The sequence below is a fragment of the Pan troglodytes genome, chromosome 18 (assembly GCF_028858775.2).
Source record: "Pan troglodytes isolate AG18354 chromosome 18, NHGRI_mPanTro3-v2.0_pri, whole genome shotgun sequence".
NCBI classification, from domain to species: domain Eukaryota; kingdom Metazoa; phylum Chordata; class Mammalia; order Primates; family Hominidae; genus Pan; species Pan troglodytes.
In genome coordinates this window covers 17896652-17914968 of record NC_072416.2, presented here as the reverse complement: position 1 = coordinate 17914968, position 18317 = coordinate 17896652, and the positions used below count along the sequence as shown (strand labels likewise).

At 48.0% G+C, this 18317-nt stretch overlaps 2 protein-coding genes and 1 long non-coding RNA gene across 22 annotated transcripts in view; 2 read left to right on the top strand and 1 right to left on the bottom strand.

The window, feature by feature from the left end:
* Positions 1-4085, top strand: part of MARF1 (meiosis regulator and mRNA stability factor 1) — a 48944-nt gene extending 44859 nt beyond the window's left edge. For all 18 annotated transcript variants that reach the window (XR_010152287.1, XR_010152285.1, XR_010152286.1 and 15 more), the window contains one exon: positions 1541-4085. Coding sequence is in view for 15 of the 18 variants with exons in the window: in XM_063796715.1 (XP_063652785.1) it covers positions 1541-1785 (245 nt within the window). In the remaining 3 variants the exon portion in view is untranslated. The remainder of the gene's footprint in view (positions 1-1540) is intronic.
* An 840-nt stretch (positions 4086-4925) lies between these two features.
* Positions 4926-8890, top strand: LOC134808740 (uncharacterized). Its single transcript, XR_010152301.1, has 3 exons — positions 4926-5011; positions 6947-7014; positions 8776-8890. It is a non-coding gene; the product is annotated as an uncharacterized LOC134808740 (long non-coding RNA).
* A 1662-nt stretch (positions 8891-10552) lies between these two features.
* The window catches only part of BMERB1 (bMERB domain containing 1), a 178527-nt gene continuing 170762 nt past the window's right edge, over positions 10553-18317 (bottom strand). For 2 of the 3 annotated variants that reach the window (XM_063796170.1, XM_063796171.1), the window contains exons 6-8: positions 17294-17408; positions 15386-15468; positions 10553-11816 (exon numbers count right to left, since the gene is read on the bottom strand). In XM_063796170.1, coding sequence (XP_063652240.1) covers positions 11704-11816; positions 15386-15468; positions 17294-17408 — 311 coding nt within the window. In that variant the 3' untranslated portion in view covers positions 10553-11703. 3 annotated transcript variants of the gene reach the window in all.

The following is an 18317-nucleotide window of genomic DNA, read 5'->3' as shown; positions in this document are numbered from 1 at the left end:
GCCCAAGGGCTTTATAAAGGGGTGAATGGAGGGAGGTGTCTGTGGCTGGAGCCCCGGACTCTGCCCAGTGATATAACAGACAGGAAGCCGAGCACGCTGAGTCCCAGCCTAGTGTAGGCATTGGCACTGACCCTGTGCTCAGGGCTGACAGACACCATCACATTTAACTCTCACCACGGCTCCAGGTGAGAGCCGTGGAATAAAGGCAGCTGCTTTATTCCACAGGCTGCGTGACTAAGGCACAGCTGGTGCCGTCACTAGAGAGGCAGTGGCCCCGGGCTGCTGGGCTAGCAAGGGCAGAGCCGGGGTTGGAACCCAAGCCCTCTTGTCCTGCGGTGTCTCCTGGCCTCTGGAGAGGATGGCCCATCTGCCCTGTACAGATCCCTCCATGCTCTTCATCTGTTGGAACCCAGCTCCTCCCCACTGCTGGTGCTGCTTTCCAGGTCACCAGGAACAACCCGTGGACTCCTGGCTTGGCTTTTACCATCTTGGTTGTTCTTGGCAGCGTTCAGCACTGTTGCCCAGGAAAAGAACTGAGGCTGTTGACTTGGAAAATAGGAGATGGGGAAGTAACTGCCTGCGGATAGAACCAGCCTGTGCAGTCAGACCTAGACCATGCCCTGCTCCTGTGCAGTGCCCCTCTGGGGTTGGTGGCACATTGATGTTAGCTCATTTGTGGGGTTGTGGCCTTTGTGCCTTCAGTCTGGGCAAGTTCAACTGCATGCACAGGACAAGAGAGGAAAATAATTAAAACACTGTGGGCAGTTCTGTCAGCCGCTCTTCTCTTGAGGGTCAGTCTAGGCAGGGAGCTGGCTCTGCTGTCCCCTCTGCCACTCTCACCTTCCATGGGCCTTTGGGAGCAGGAGCCCTATGCCCTATGCAGTGGGAGTCTAAGGCATAATGATGCATCTCTTTCAAGCAGCATGGCCCTGTGTGTAGAGCAGGTGAATTACATGTGGCTCAGCCACAGAAATGGCAGTCCAGAAGCACTGTGGGAAAGCTGGCTGTGCTCAACTTCCTGGGTTCTGAGGGTAATTCTCACTCTGCGCAGTCCTTCCTTATCCCTGGTAATAGACCCATGGGGAGCATAGGTCCTCTCTAAATGGAGCAGGCCAGGAGCTCCCTGACACCTAGATGCTCCGACCCCACCCCCTACCACCCACGGCCTCCCGCCTCAGGAAGTCTCTAAGTCATGGATAGCTTTATGGGTCCTTAATATCTGGCAGGCAGAATGAATGGGCAGAGAATCCAAAATGGAAAAACAAAAAGTTTTAACCTTTGCTCATTCATTTATAGCTCAAAATAGAGATCTTTCCAACTTTGTAATCCAGTGGGAGAGGTGGGATGCAGTTTATAGATACTTGATTTCTGTGCCAAGTACACTGGCCACACAACTCATATGTAAACTGTGGCATAGATGTAGCATTTAGAAGCTTTTCATTACTATTATTATCTTTTGAGAAAATATGAGCAAGGAAGAGAAAACCCACACTTCTTACAGATCCTGGATCTGAATCTGTTTGCTTTTCTGTGTTTACAGAAATTATGATTTTAAACCAAGAAGAAAAAATGGAGATTCCAATACCAGGAAAGAGCAAAACTCTGACCTCTGACTCCAGCTCGTCCTGCATCTCAGCAGCTGTCCCCGTGCCTCCCTGCCCCTCCTCGGAAACCTCCGAGTCACTGCTCAGCAAGGACCCCGTGGAAAGCCCGGCCAAAAAGCAACCCAAAAACAGAGTCAAATTGGCAGCCAACTTTTCCTTAGCACCTATAACCAAGCTTTAACTCCCATTTGGAATATAGAATTAGGATGGGAAAACACTGTCTGATTCTGCACACAAAAGTGGGCTTCAAAAATACATCCTTTTCTGTGTCATGAAAACCCCCCGAAGCCATTGACTTCATCTTACCTGTGTTCCATCATGTTTTTCTTTTCCATTGAACACAGCTTTGAGCTGAAGTCTTTCTTTTCTTCTTCCTTTTTCTTTTTTCAATTATTTGAAGAACTTGTGGCATTTGTTAAAGAATCCTTAATATATTTTACCAAATTTTTCGTAACTATTATGAAATACAATGGTGTTCCAAAAGAAGAAAGCACTAAGAACTCAACTAGCAGGAAGCGGTTTTGCTTCCATTGAGCCACGTCGGTGGTGTCATCCTACATGTAGCATAATAGAGTCTCTCAGCCTTTGCTTACTGGTGTTTCCGACAGTATTAACCCAGTGCGTGGCATGTCTTTGAAGCAAAGCCTGTCCCGCTAGCCTGTGTGTTCACACACTGAAGGAGAAGGGTAGGCGAGGGGTTGGGAGTGTATTTTCAGGTTGGAATGTGAAGGTTCCTGGCTTCCATGTGACTTGTAAGTGTGCCTTGTTTTTTATTTAAACTATGTCTGTAGTTGACAAAAGTGGCTTCATCACAAATTTTTTTAAACGTTTCTACTTTGGGGTTCCATTTAGGAGCTTTCTAGAAAGTTGAGGATGTTTGAAGCTTCCCTTCTGTGTTCCAGTTTGATATGGGTTAGGTTAAGGAAAAGGAGATGGTCTCGATGTCATGGATTTAAAGTCAGCATTTGGATTACAACACACATTATTGTGTGTCGAGAGGCAGCATTGGAAAGAGCCTGATTTTCTAAAATATGCATCAAGTGCATAAATTACAAATCAGAGCTGAGTGGGGAGGTGCTTCAGCAGCAGCGGGATCAATACGATTTCCACTGGGAAGAGACAGGAATTCTACCTACACATAGGAAGGCCAAGGTTGATCCACTTAACCTTGTTATTGTAATTTTAAAGCTGGTATCGGTAGCTGGGAAGCTTTATGTGTGTGTATGTCAGCTCAGCATCTTTTAATCGTGTCTGATTTTACTCGTTACTTCTCGCTGTTGGAAGCATCTCTGGGTTTTTTGTGGCGTCTGGTGTGGAATGGCCTTCCTCTCTAGGTGCCTGAGGTGTCCGCTGACGGGTGGCCTCTCACCCCCCTCTAGAGAAACCTGACATTTACAATGGATTGTATTTGTCCGGCAAAAAAGGCGGATTCATTCATAGAGCAGAAAGAACCTGTTGGCGTAAGGTCTTCCACTAGTTAGATGGTTTCTTTTGGGGAAATGTTTATATTTGGTAACTTCTAGAAAGCCAGAAAATGGACTCTTGATTTCATAGCATTTTGATAAAATGCCACAAAATAAGGGCTATAGAGAGATTTTTACAAGTCAGATTTTTTGTTCCCCAAATCTTTTAAATGAAGCCAGTGACTCCCAGTTCTCAACACATGGCCCCAGTCAAGACAGAACACCATGGAAAAAACCCTCTAAGTATTATGGCACTCTCCGAATCCTCCTGAAGGCATTTCCTCTACAGACATAGTGTTACAGGAAGTGAAATGCAAATGTGCAATTTTTTTAAAGGAGCTTTTAAACAAAGTAATAATAATTGGTGTTGAGAACATCAGTTGCCTTATTCTAAGATTTCATAAGGCTGAGTTTGCACGCTTGGACTTCAGTTCTGCTAGCATGTAAAGAGTGGTGGACTTTAAAACCGTAAGAGGTATCATTACAAGTCACCTGGAACAGACTCAAAGAACAGGTTCTTTGGGCAACAGACAAAGAAGAATCAAGTTCTGTGCTGTCCCGTGAGTGTGTCTGAGTACCATTCACTGGAGTTGCTGCTTAGGTCTGGGACGTGTGTGTGACTCTTAACAATTGCTGTCTGAAAATGAGAGAGAAGACTTCGGAAGCACATTGTGTTCATAATGTACTCCACAATGGCCAGTCCAATTGCTATCTATTTTTTTATCCAGAGGCTTAATTAAATGATGTGGTAAAATGATGTTTGAGCATTAAGACAATGTAATTCTTTATTTCTGGGTGGAAAGATATACCGGATTAAATTTATCTGTTTAAAAAAATGACAAAAGTTATCACCAAAACCCCCTTTCCCATCTTGCACTGTTTGTTTTGGATTGGGTTTGGGGGAAAGAGATGTTTTTCTTAGTTGTCTACTTTGTTTGAACACTTTTGTTGTGGTTCAAGTGCTGTTTTGTGTGTTGGGACCAAACAGTTGTCAATAAACTTTACAAGCGAGCATCTATTTTGAGTTTCCCAAGTGAGTGGTTTTGTCTGTCTGTCTGTCTTTGGGGAGGAATTACAAACCAATACAGTTCTGCCATCATTCATTTTGGGTCTCCTCAACTTCTCGCCCCTTCTGGAAATAGAATTGTGAGGTGGAGAGTAAATCCGTCTACATCTTAGAGGCCTTTTAAACTCAGCACACGCCAAAGCAGGTGGCTGGATGGTGGGCCCTTCGTCGTCAGGATCCTCCCAAGTTTTCCAGCCTTTGTTCCAGCTTATAATTACATGTGGGAAAATACAGTAACCACAAAAACCTTCCAGTTAGAAAACTCCATTAAATCCTAGGCTCTCTCTTCTTGTGAAAGAAATCCAGCGTGCCTGCTGTCTCGTTTTTGGTCACTGCTAAGCATGCTTTTTGAATAAGCCAATTTGGAAAAGAGTTATTCCACAGATACAGTTGTGAAGCCCTCCCATACCCTGAGACCGCCATTACCCCCTGTCACCCCTGCCACCAGCACCCTCTGGCAAGAATTTAAAAGGACCCAGAAGAGACTTGAGTAAATTGCTTCTTGATGACATTTTTTTCAAGTTCAGCAATGTTAAAAGCTGCTAAAGACCTTTCCAAACATATTTCACGATGGCAAATTTGTGCAGAAAAAGTTGAGTAGCCATCGTGCCCCTTTTGAGCGGCGTCAGGAGGTCTTGTTAGGTGTGGACTGGGGCTGGAACGGTGGCTTTGCATTTATCTTTGTTTCTTTCCCACCTAGGAAGGTGATTCAGAGGTGGGGGCCTAGAAGACAGCTATCTGGGGGAGAGCAGACCTGTCCGTAGCAGAGGGGGCTGCGCTGATTGAAGAAGATCTGTTCCCTCTCTGTTCCCTTTGCCAGAAGGAGCGTTGCGCTTTGGGATTCACCTTCACTTTCTAGCTGCTTCCATGGGCAGAGGGTGAGTCATGGCGCAGAAGCCCTCAGCGGCCTCCACCCACCTGCTGTCCCCATTGCTTGGGTGGGGGGGGGGTGGGCGGCAAAACTGTTCCTCAATTCTCCTAGTGTCCCTGGCTGGGCCTTAAACTGACAAAGACATTAATAGGAAAAAAGCAAACAAATTTTACTTCATAACAGTTTTGCGAGAGTCTTCATAAGGAAATGAAGACCCCAGAAAAATGGCTAAGCCTGAGTGGTTTTTTGTTTTGTTTTGTTTTTTGGTTTTTTGAGACAGTCTCACTCTGTCACCCAGGCTGGAGTGCAGTGGCATAATCTCAGCTCACTGCAACCTCCACCTCCCAGGTTCAAGCGATTGTCCTGTCTCAGCCTCCCGAGTAGCTGGGATTACATGTGTGCACCATCACACTGGCAAATTTTTGTATTTTTAGTAGAGATGAGGTTTCACCATGTTGGCCAGGCTGGTTTTGAACTCCTGAGCTCAAGTGATCCTCTGGGCTCAGCCTCCCAAAGTGCTGGAATTACAGGCATGAGCCACCACGCCTGGCTGAGAACCCTTTTTTTGGGGGGGGGGCGGGGGGGCGGGGGGAAAAGGGCTAGAGAGCTTAGAAGGTGCCAAGCCAGAGCACCAAGAGCCAGAACTTTCCTTAGCAAGATGAAGAGAAGAATACACACGTTCCGGGAAGGAATGACTTGGAAGTGGGGGAGCTGGTGTGCAGAGGAAGAAGGCATTGCAGGGTGGAAGGGGCCGTTCTTGGAGGGAAATCCTGCTCAGTGGCTGGGCTGCTCAGCTCCTCACTCCGCACGAGGTGGTGAACCAACCACGAGCATCCGCAGGGGAGCAGTACCAGGGCCAGCAGGGAACATATTGGGCCTGCTTGGCACCGTCTCTTCCATCCGCCTCAGGCAGCTCATGTGATGGCCTCCAAAGGCTTCCCAGGTGCAGGGCCTGGGCCTGAGGGAACCCCCGCTCCTACCACCCACCTGCGCCCCCTGCAGTTTCTGGTATCAGCAAGTGCAGACAAATCCACACTGGGGCTGCAGGGTCGCCGCCCTTGGTATTTCAGCAGCCAGAGTCTGATGCATCAAGGGCAGGTGTGGCAAGAATCAGGAAATACCTTCTTTTTTTTTTTTTGAGACAGAGTCTCGCTCTATCGCCCAGACTGGGGTGCAGTGGCACGATCTCGGCTCACTGCAACCTCCTTCTACCGGGTTCAAGCGATTCTCATGCCTCAGCCTCCGAACAGCTGGGATTACAGATGCTGCCACCACACCTGGCTAATTTTTTTTGAGACGGGGTTTTGCCATGTTGCTCTGGCTCGTCTCAAACTCCTGACCTCAAGTGGTTCACTTGCCTCGGCCTCCCAAAGTGTGGGGATTACAGGCGTAATATAATATAGATATTATATATATAGATAGATAGATAGATATCTATAATATCTATATATAATAGATATATCTATTATATATAATAGAGATATATCTCTATATATTATATATAGATATAATATAGTCACACAGTCAACCACGCCCGGACCCCCCAAGCCCCCCTTTTTTTTTTCCGAGATGGAGTCTCACTCTGTTGCCCAGGCTGGAGTGCAATGGTGCGATCTCGGCTCTTTGCAACCTCCACCTCCTGGTTTCAACCGATTCTCCTGCCTTAGCCTCCCGAGTAGCTGGGATTACAAGCATGTGCCACCACACTTGCTAATTTTTGTATTTTTAGTAGACATGGGGTTTCACCCTGTTTTTTAAATTCTCTAAAAGGAAGACGACACTTTTTTTTTGTTTGTTTTTGTTTTTGGTGTTGTGTTGTGTTGTATTGTGTGTGTGTGTGTGTGTGTGTGTGTGTGTGTGTGTTTTGAGACAAAGTCTTGCTCTGTCTCCAGACTGGAGTGCAGTGGCGCAATCTTGGCTCACTGCAACCTCTGCCTCCCAGGTTCAAGCAATTCTGCCGCCTCAGCCTCCCGAGTAGCTGGGACCACAGGCGCCCGCCACCATGCCCAGGTAATTTTTTTGTATTTTTAATACAGATGGGGTTTCACCATGTTAGCCAGGATGGTCTCAATCTCCTGATCTCGTGATTTGCCCGCCTCGGCCTCCCAAAGTGCTGGGATTACAGGCGTGAGCCACCATGCCCGGCCCTGTTTGCTTTTAAATGGGAGAGACGTGTTTAAATCCCTCCGATGGGAAGAGAAAGAACAACTGGGGCTACAGTGGTGGGGAGGGAGGGAGATGAATGATGACTCTGTCACTAACAACCCCTGGGACCGTGGGCAGTGGATTTACTGCCACTTCCTCATCTGTAAAGTGAGAAGTGATAACAGGATCTGACTCATTGTTTCAAGTGTTTCTCCTGCCTCCGCTTGCAACCTCTTGCAACCTCCGCTTGAAAAGGGTAATGGATTTACTGCTACTTCCTCATCTGTAAAGTGAGAAGTAATAACAGGATCTGACTCATCAGGCTGATGTGAGGAGGGAACCAGCCAGTGTGAGCACATTGCTCAAGGCATAGAGATAAGCTACAATAAATGTTATTCCCATTATCAACCTCCTCCATGGCTTCTAAAAGGAGCAAGTCTAGGTGTGCAGGACCCCTCTGTCTGCAAGGTTTCCCAGCTTGGAAGGTGGCCCTGGTAATCTGGAAGCGTCTGGAATTATTAATACTTTCTTCTGCTCTTCTGTGACAGCTTAAATAAATTGGATTTTTTAATGTTTTCTTTTTTTAAAAAAATCAGTAGGAATTACAGGAACATACAGTAGGTGTACCCAGAGCTTAGCGGAAGTACCAGAGGCAGGATTTTGATGAGGGTTTGATCTCCTCTGATTCGCTGGATCTGTGAGTGACTGCTGTATAACTGGCCTGAGGTCAGACCTCGCTGACCCCCCCACTCCCCTCTCCCCTTTTTTTTTTGAGGTGGAGTCTCGCTCTGTCGCCCAGGCTGGAGTGCAGTGGCACAATCTCTGCTCACCGCAAGCTCTGCTCACCGCAAGCTCCGCCTCCCGGGTTCACGCCATTCTCCTGCCTCAGCCTTCTGAGTAGCTGGGACTACAGGCGTCCACCACCAAGCCCGGCTAATTTTTTGTATTTGTAGTAGAGATGGGGTTTCACCGTGTTAGCCAGGATGGTCTCGATCTCCTGAACTCGTGATCTGCCCACCTCGGCCTCCCAAAGTGCTGGGATTACAGGCTTGAGCCACCACCCCCAGACCCCCCAAGCCCCCCTTTTTTTTTTCCGAGATGGAGTCTCACTCTGTTGCCCAGGCTGGAGTGCAATGGTGCGATCTCGGCTCTTTGCAACCTCCGCCTCCTGGTTTCAACCAATTCTCCTGCCTTAGCCTCCCGAGTAGCTGGGATTACAAGCATGTGCCACCACACTTGCTAATTTTTGTATTTTTAGTAGACATGGGGTTTCACCATGTTAGCCAACTTGGTCATGAGCTCCTGACCTCAAGTGAGCCTCCCACCTCGGCCTCCCAAAGTGCTGGGATTACAGGCATGATCCACAGTGCCCAGCCTTGACCCACATTTTTTATGGGGAAAAGAGGGCGGTGGGCCCTTTGCAGCTTGAGTTTTCACTGCACATTGGAGTGGGAGGGGTCTGTGGTGGGTGGAATTGGGTCCTCCCCAAATGCATGTCTACCTGGAGCCTCAGAATGTGACCTTGGTTGGAAAGAGGGTTTTTGCAGAAGTAATTAAGGAAAGGGTCCAAATGAGATCATACTGCATTCGGGTGGCCCTCACTCCAATGACTGGTGTCTTTTTAAGATGAGAGGGTGCACAGAGGCACATATACAGCGGAGAAGGCCACGTGGAGACAGAGGTGAAGACTGGAGTGGTGCAGCCAGGGAACTGCCAAGGTGCCAGGAGCCACCAGGAGCTGCAAGAGGCAAAAGAAGATTCTTCCCCACAGAGGGAGCAGAGCACCGCAGACAGGTTGATTTCAGGCTTCTGGCCTTTAGGACTGTGAAAGGAGACAGTTCCACTGTTTTACGTCACCCAGTAGAAGGTCATTCATTGTGGCATCCCCAGTACATGAAGAGTCTGGCTTCATGATTGGTCTAGGTTGGTGAAGGAGGACACGGGGTCCTCTGAGGCCATTGTGGTGGCACTGAGTAGCCCGAGGGACCCTTTTCAGCATCAGAATGGTGGGAAGTGGTGTGCAGACCAAAGCCGCGAACACGCAGAGTGGGAGGACTGGGGTCTAGCAGCCTGCTGGGAGGGCCTGTCCAACCAAAGACCTTTTGATCTACAAATTTTTTTTTTTTTTTTTTCGAGACGAAGTCTCGCTGTGTCACCCAGGCTGGAGCGCAGTGGCGCAATCTCAGTTCACTGTAACCTCTGCTTCCCATGTTCAAGAGTTTCTCCTGCCTCAGCTTCTTGAGTAGCTGGGATTACAGGCACACGTCACCACACCCAGCTAATTTTTGTATTTTTTGGTAGAGATGGGGTTTCTCTGTATTGGCCAGGCTGGTCGCAAACTCCTGGCCTCAAGTGATCAGCCTGCCTCTGCCTCCCGAAGTGCTGGGATTACAGATGCGAGCCACCGCACCCAGCCAATTTACAAATATTTTGAAAATGCTACTTATGAATGGCCCAATAATTTTACTTCTAGGAGTTTATCTTAAGGAAAAAATAAAAAATTCAGATGAAACCTTATCCCCCTAGATGTTTATCAAGACACTATTTTTTTTTTCCAGGGGGTGCGATCTTGCTCTGTTGCCCAGACTGGAATACAGTGGTGTGATCATGACTCACTGCAGCTGGAACCTCCCAGGCTCCAGCAATCCTCCCACCTCCCAAGTAGCTGGGATCACAGGCCCGCGCCACCGCATATGCCCAGCTATTTGTATTTTTAGTAGAGACAGGGTTTTGCCATTTTGCCCAGGCTGGTCTCGAACTCCTGGACTCAACCAATCCTCCCACCTCAGCGCCTGGCCCAAGACACTTTTTTTTTTTTTTTTTTTTGAGATGGAGTCTTGCTTTTTTTTTTTTTTTTTTGAGATGGAGTCTTGCTCTGTCACCCAGGCTGGAGTGCAATGGCACAATCTCGGCTCACTGCAACGTCTGCCTCCTGGGTTCAAGTGATTCTCCTGCCTTAGCCTCCCAAGTAGCTGGGATTACAGGCACCCATTACCATGCCTGGCTAATCCAAGACACTATTTATAAGAAAACCTAGAACCAGTCTACACATCCAATAGTGAGGAAATGATTAGATGAATTACAGTACATCCACAAGATGGATTACTAAACAGACATTGGCATGATTTATAAAGAGTGTTTAATGTTTACAAAGAGCTTTTAATGATGTGGAAGATGGTGGTATAATAAGTAGGAAAAAACTGGTTATAAATGATATCACAATATGATGTCAACGATGAAAAAAATGCACAAAAAAAGACTTTTAAAACGTCGAAACATCAGAGTGGTCTCTAGTTGGAGGAATTTTTTTTTTTAAAAACAAACTTCTTCATACTTTTTGTACTTTTAAAATGATTTACTATGTACATGGATTACTTCCATAATCAAGAAAAAAAGTAAAAACTTTTAAAATGCCGTGAACGTGGTTTCCATTTTTATTTTCTCTGATGGGTGACTGCACATCAGCATCTTGAGTTATGCTAACTACTTAGGCCGGTCACGACACACACACACATACAGAGAAGTCACACAGGCTGTACCGGGCTGGCTGTTGCAAATGTACATGGAATTACACGGGTTGAAGTTGTTTGGCAGCTAGTTAACATATGCCACCCAATGACGGGACACAATCTGGTCACACGCTGCCTCTCCCGCCTGTTGCTGTTCTTTACAAAGGTCCGTGTGTCGGGCTGGCAAAGTGGCATCCTGCTGGCATCTCTCTGGTGGCCCCGGAATGGTGGAGTGCCCAGGTCAGCATCTACTCTGGGTCCCATTCTCAACTGCTCTGGCCTTGACATCAGAGCTTCCGGTTCCCTGCTGGCTCTTCTGCACACTGGATCCATGCCAGTCCAGGCCCCCTCCAGGCACACACCTGAGGCAGACTGAGAGCACAGTGCACGCTGTCCTGATGTGAACTGTGCCCAGACACAGGATGGGGGGAAGCGGGAGATGTGACCACGACACCACACACAAGCTCGATCTTTACAAATGGGCCCTCTGGGTCTCTGGGACTGCTATATGGGTGGTGCCCGAGAGACACGGGGGCCACGTGGAGCCCTCCAGGGCACAGTTGCTGGGAGAGGACAGACGGGAGGGGACCTGTGCCCATGTGCCTAGCTCTGAGAGCAGAGCTAGGAGGGTGGATGGGGAACGTGTCCGACATGGTGCTAGATTGTTGAGAAGTCACGACTACACACAGCTGGAGAGCATGCCCCTCTCCCAGTTCATTCACACGGTGGGTTAGATACAGCTAGAGAGAAGTGGAGATATGCTTTTTTGAGGGAGGACTTTTCCTGGTGGTTGGATAAACAGTGAGACAGACTCCTGGGTTCGGCATGCTCTGGGGAGGACCATGCGACGGTGAGGGACTCCCTACTGCTACACTCTGTACAGGGTGGCCAGGCCCGCCTGCCGTGCCCATGGCCTCTGGTGACAGTCACGGGCTTGCCTTCAACCCCTTCTGCCTTGGAGAGCTCTTGGGCCCCGGTGAAATGGGGGCTATAAAGACAAGAGGGTGGGGGGGGTCCCCATGGCCCAGGGCACCCCACGTGGGGGCTACATGATGTTGCACTGGGTGGCCCCGCAACAATCCTTGATCAGTGCCAGCCCCGTCTTGGCCACCGTGGGCTTGCTAGGTGGGGGCTCTGCTTTCTTCTCTGCCCGGGAGCCTGCAGCAAGATGTGGGCACAGGGAGAGGGGGAGAAAGGAACACAGAGAGAGAGGTGAGGTGAGCAGAGCCCTGACCATCTGCAGCCCAGCCCCACTGCAACCCCTGGCCAGGTCTTGTTCCAGGCCTTGTTCAGGTGGTATGGAGAGCTGATGCACATTTCATATGATCCTCAGCTGGTCCTCATTTTATAGTCCTCATTTTATATGGTCCTCAATGCTCAGCTTCCAACCCTAACTTTCAGCCCTTCTCCTAGTCAGCTGTTATCATCATTGTACCTGCCAAGCCTAGCACAGGGCCTGACATCCAAGAAGTATTTGGTAAATAGATAAATGGGAAATTTTGTTCAAGTCACTTCAATCTGAGGGCTCATATTTTTCAATTTTTGAAAATGCTCATACATTGTCTTTTCAGATACCTCCACCTCCCATTCTCTGTTTTATCTCCTAGAATGCCTATCACATGTAAGTTGGACCTTCTCACTCTATCCTCTCGGTTTTATAACTTCTCTTTCATATTTCTCATCTCTTTTTCTCTTTGTGCTGCATTCTGTGTAACTTTCTCAGGGCTGTCTTCCAATGTATAAATTCTCCCTTCAGCTGTGTCTCTGTATTTAATCCATTGAGTTTTTACTTTATTGATTAAAAAAAAAATTTCAGAAGGCCAGTTTTTTGCATGTCCACTTATTCTTTTTTCATAGCATCTTACTATTTCATTTTGGGTTTTATTCCTTCTCTTAGCTCTTTGATAATTTAAAAGTACTTAGTTTATTTTCCTTTTTAAATAGTTCTATTATTTTTGGTTCTTGGGAGGACACTCTCTTTGGTGCATCTACTGATTCTCCTCATGGTGATTCAGTTCTTCATGGGTTTTTCTTTTCTTTTCTTGAGATGGAGTCTCGCTCTGTCACCCAGGCTGGAGTGCAGTGGTGTCATCTTGGCTCACTGCAACCTCTGCCTCCTGGGTTCAAGCGATTCTCCTGCCTCAGCCTCCTGAGTAGCTGGGATTACAGGTGTGCGCCACCATGCCTGGCTAATTTTTGTACTTTTAGCAGAGACAAGGTTTCACCATATTGGTCAGGCTGGTCTCGAGCTCCTGACATCATGATCTGCCCACCTTGGCCTCCCAAAGTGCTGGGATTACAGACATAAGCCACTGTGCCCGGCCGGGTTTTTCATTTTTATTGAGGGCTCATCTTCAAGGGGGTTGCTTTTTTCTGTGAGAATACTGTATACCATGGGATCCAGAAGAATCCCTACTGAGCAGTTTTGCATTTGCTAAATCTGCTAGGATCCCAGAGATTTCACTGGTTTTACAATAGTTTTTATTTTTCAACTTGGAATTCCAGTACCAGATAAGTAGTGTAAAGTTGGCCCCTTGCATGTGGTGCATGCTTGGTGTTTTGATTTCTCGCCAGAATCATTTCTTTTTTCCACCCATAATCCAATAGAGAAGGCAAGTTTCCTTGCTCCTCCTCCATGCTGCTAAGTGGAGTTTTTCTACCTTGCCTTTCATGAAAGGGTCCACTGAGGAGGATGCTGGCCTTCGGCAGTGATCACGTGCCTTGTGGTTATAGGAGCCAGCAGAAGAGATCATTGCCCTTCTCTTTCCTTACTCCCTCCAACCATCTTTCACAGGATGTTAATGAAAACTGGGTTTGTAGTTTTATAGACAGTGGCAGCTTTTGGTTTTTGTCTTCCCAGCAAGATTTCAAGTCCCTCTTCCTCTAACAGCTCATGTCCCTGTGGCGGCAGGAGTGGGCATGTTATACATTCCTGGCCAATCCCAGTACCCCCAGCCTCTTGGTGATGGTAATGGATCTAAGAGGTGGGAACATAATCCAAGAAAGGCGGGTGAGAATATTTCCCTGAGACTTCTGTATTTCGATACCAGGGAAAGAACCTGTGGTATTGCTTCAGAGTTGCTAAGCTATGGTTCTAGGGTTCTGGTCCCATGGAGAAGGCCTGTGTTGTAGGAAAAAATGATGCTTACATGCAAAGAGAGGCAGAGATGAGAAAAAGAAGAAAAGGAGGGGAGGTAATAGTGTTCAGTCCTTGAGGCTCTAGTTCTTGTTGCTCTTTCTCCAACAAATTCCTTTTTTTGCTTAGACCAGTTTCAATTGGGCATCCATTTCTTTTCTTTCTTTTTTTTTTTTTTTTTTGAGATGGAGTCTCGCTGTGTCACCCAGGCTGGAGTGTAGTGGTGTGATCTCGGCTCACTGCAAGCTCCGCCTCCCCAGTTCACGCCATTCTCCTGCCTCAGCTTCCCGAGTAGCTGGGAATACAGGCGCCCACCACCACGCCCGGCTAATTTTTTGTATTTTTAGTAGAGACGGGGCTTCACCGTGTTAGCCAGGATGGTGTCGATCTCCTGACCTCTGATCCGCCCGCCTCGGCCTCCCAAAGTGCTGGCATTACAGGCGTGAGCCACCGCGCCCAGCCAGGCATCCATTTCTTCTAACTGAAAGAGGCCTCACTAATACAGCAGTTAAACACATTTGAGAAACGCTGGGTCAACAAAGAAAAGACAGTTTCTTGACAGCAGGATCCATCATCACTTTAATATCCTAATGGACACTGGGACTCTCCAAATACAGGGTCAAGTAAACAGCATTTCTCAAACTTATTTCATATAAAACCCTCTTTGCTCTGAGGATCTGATGAGGTTAATATTCTGAGACATATGCTTCTGGCTTCTCCAGAGATTCCAGACCTAAGAGAGGCCAGAGCTCCCTGAGCCTCAGGAGCTACCCAATTCTTTCTATGAAATGCACCAAACTTTGCAATTAGGGAGGAACAACTACCAGGACCAGGTACGTAGTTTGCAGAGTTCAATCCAATATGAAAATGTAGGGCCCCATGTTCCAAACATATTAACAATTTCTAGACAGCAACATGAGAACATTAAACCAAGCATGGCACCCTTCTAGGCATGAGGCCCCAGGCAACTGCCTACAGGCCCATGAGGCTGGTCAGGCATGAGGCCCCAGGCAACTGCCTGCAGGCCCGTGAGGCTGGTCAGGCATGAGGCCCCAGGCAACTGCCTGCAGGCCCGTGAGGCTGGTCAGGCATGAGGCCCCAGGCAACCGCCTGCAGGCCCGTGAGGCTGGTCCTGCCTGCTGTCATCCCATGCTGAAATCTGATCTCTAGATCTGATCTCTAGAAAGCATTTTGTTGCACCCCTTATGGCTCCCAGACTTCTCTGAAATGGCCTTTTTTTTTTTTTTTTTTGAGACAAAGTCTTACCCTGTCACCCAGGCTAGAGTGCAGTGGCCCAATCTCAGCTCACTGCAACCCCCACCCTCCCGGGTTCAAGCAATTCTCCTGCCTCAGCCTCTCGAGTAGCTGGGATTCCAGGTGTGTGCCACCGTGCCCAGCTAATTTTTATATTTTTGGTAGATATGGGGTTTCACCATGTTGACCAGGCTGGTCTCGAACTCCTGACCTCAAGTGATCCACCCACCTTGGCCTCTCATAGTGCTGGGATTACAGGCGTGATCCACTGTGGGCCTGGCCTGAAATATACTTTTCTCTTTTGTGGGGGAGGGGAATGAATAATGTATATACTCACTGGCTGGAGATTTGGTTACTTTGTCTAGAGGTTTTAACTTGATTCTCAGGAAATCAGCCATTTCCTTGTCTTCTTCTTGCTCCCTGTGAAAGTAGATGGGTAAAAGAAAAGAAGATACACAGCAAGCAAGGAAAGCATCAAGGAACCAATGAAATAAACCAATAGGTTAAGCAACAGGCTTTGTGGATGGGGCATGTATGTTGTCATGTGTTATGCGTGTACAGTATGTATATGTTGTATCTGGTGAACCTGCTCTGAACCAGAGACACATATCAATGATGGGGTAAATGCTTACCCAGAGGTAGGTATGTGACCCCAGGGCAGAGGCAGGGACATTACAGGACCCTGCTGGGGGGTCAGTGAGTGAGGCAGCACCTCTCCTGACCTTGTATTTTGAAGCCACCCTATTCACCTGTGCTCCCACAAAGTATGAGGCAGGTCTCAGACAGCGAGTCACCCCAGCTCTTCCAAGGATCACCAAGATAAAGTAGGTGGGTGCAGACTTGCTGAACTGCCTTGAAGAGACACGGTCTTTCTTTGCCACCCAGGCTGGAGTGCAATGGTGCAATCATAACTCAAGAAGCCTTGAACTCCTGGGCTCAAGAGATCCTCCCACCTCAGCCTCCCAAGTAGCTGAGACTACAGGAGCACTCCACCACTCCTAGTTAATTAAAAAAAAAAATTGTAGAGATAGGGGGGGTCTCACTATGTTGGGGCAGCTTGTCTGCCTGCCCAAGAGTGGCATTGATCATTTCTTCTAGATCTGGAAGCAGAACCGGAGGTAAGGAGAATATAATATTTGTTGTAGTTTTCTGTATTTTTTGTTTTGTTTTGTTTTTGAGATGGAATCTCACTCTGTCACCCAGGCTAGAGTGCATTGGTGCAATCTTGGCTCACTGCAACCTCTGCCTCCTGGGTTCAAATGATTGTTTCCTGCCTCAGCCTCCCAAGTAGCTGGGATTACAGGCATGCACCACCACGCCCGGCTAATTTCTGTATTTTTAGTAGAGACGGGGTTTCACCATGTTGCCCAGGCTGGTCTTGAACTCCTGACCTCAGGTGATCCACCCACCTTGGCCTCCCAGAAGCGCTGGGATTACAGGCGTCAGCCACTGTACCTGACCACAGAATATAATATTTGGATAGGAGGGAAAAGTTGGTTTCTCTCATTAACCAGAAGTCCATTGCAGCATGAAGAAGGGCAGTGGAACTGCTAGTCCCAGGACCCTTGAAGAAAGGTCTCTGAGGGCACAGACAATAAAGAGCAAGTTGCCCTCTGGGTTGGAAGGGCCTTTTTCCTTGTGAAAGGCCCTAAAAGCTTTGCTCTGGTGTAAGAAAACAAAAATCAAGAACCAACATGTACAGCTTTCCACATTTTCAACATTTACAACATGTTTTTACACTGCAGCTCCAGGGCTGTGGTTGTCGAGGTCAAGGCAGCAGATGCAAAGAGAAGACCCTGATACTCAGAAAAGGGCATTGGCGCCACTAAAGGGAAGGGAAAGGGGAGAACAAAGCTGGGAGGTTGGGAGGACAGAGGTTGGGAGCAAGTCAGTTCAGGTGGCAGAGTTTCGGTAGAAACTGATAGCAGAAGTTTCAAGACATTGCCTTCAGGAGTGGCAGGATGTGAAGGAAGCTCTGCCATGTATTATGGGATGTGACTCCTCCCTGGTCACTTCCTGGAACAACATTCCCTCAAGAGGCACAGATTTGAAATTCTCTTATATACAAAATGAATTCTCAAGCCAGAAGGCTGGGGTTCCTTGGGATTCAGTGTCCAGAGACTGTGGGTCAAGGCCATGCCTGTTAGGCAAGGCTGTGAGTCCCAGGAGCAGAAGATGGGTTCTGGAAGGAAGCAGAAGGTTGCTGTCCTGCAGCCCAGTGCTCGGGTACCCGCAGTGCACTCACCTTAACCGCTCGACCTCCGCATCGTCCACCAGGAAGTCTCTCTTCTGCACCAGTTTGTGGATCTTCTGGATTAGCTCATCCTCTCTCTGCTTCTGCAGTTTGGTTTTTTCTTTTTCTGGAAAGAAGACATCAACAAGGAGACAGATGAGCATTTTGGGAGGCTGAGGTGGGCGGATCACTTGAGGTCAGGAGTTTCAGACCAGCCTGGTCAACATGGTGAAACAACCCCATCTCTACCAAAAATACAAAAATTAGCCAGGCGTGGTGGCACACACCTGGAATTCCAGCTACTCGGGAGGCTGTCAGCCACCACCTCAGGAGGCGGGAGAATTGCTTGAACCTGGGAGGCGGAGGTTGCAGTGAGCTGAGAGTGCGCCACTGCACTCCAGCCTGGGCAACAGAATGAGACTTCATTTCAAAAAAGAAAAAAAAAAAAAAAAAAACTACAGAGAGACAGATGAGAGGGTGACCACTAAAAGCACTTGAGCTGGCCGGGTGTGGTGGCTCACACCTGTAATCCCAGCACTTTGGGAGGCCAAGGTGGGCGGATCACGAGGTCAGGAGATCGAGACCATCCTGTCTAACATGGTGAAACCCCGTCTCTACTAAATACAAAAACTTCGCCGGGTGTGGTGGCAGGTGCCTGTAGTCCCAGCTACTCGGGAGGCTGAGGCAGGAGAATGGCATGAACCCGGGAGGCGGAGCTTGCAGTGAGCTCAGATCGCACCACTGCACTCTAGCCTGGGTGATAGAGCGAGACGCCGTCTCAAAAAAAAAAAAAAAAAAGCACTTGAGCTGAGCGGCCAGGATTGATTGGAGTCCTGACTCTGCCCTTCCACCCTCTGGATGAACTTGGAGAAGCAACTTGACCTCTTCAAGCTTCAGTTTTCTCATCTGTAAAATACACAGTGAGGCTTAAAATGGGAGTAATGGGCTGGGCATAGTGCCTGCCACCTGTAATCCCAGCACTTTGGGAGACCAAGGCAGGAGGATCACTTGAGGCCAGGAGTTCAAGACCAGCCTG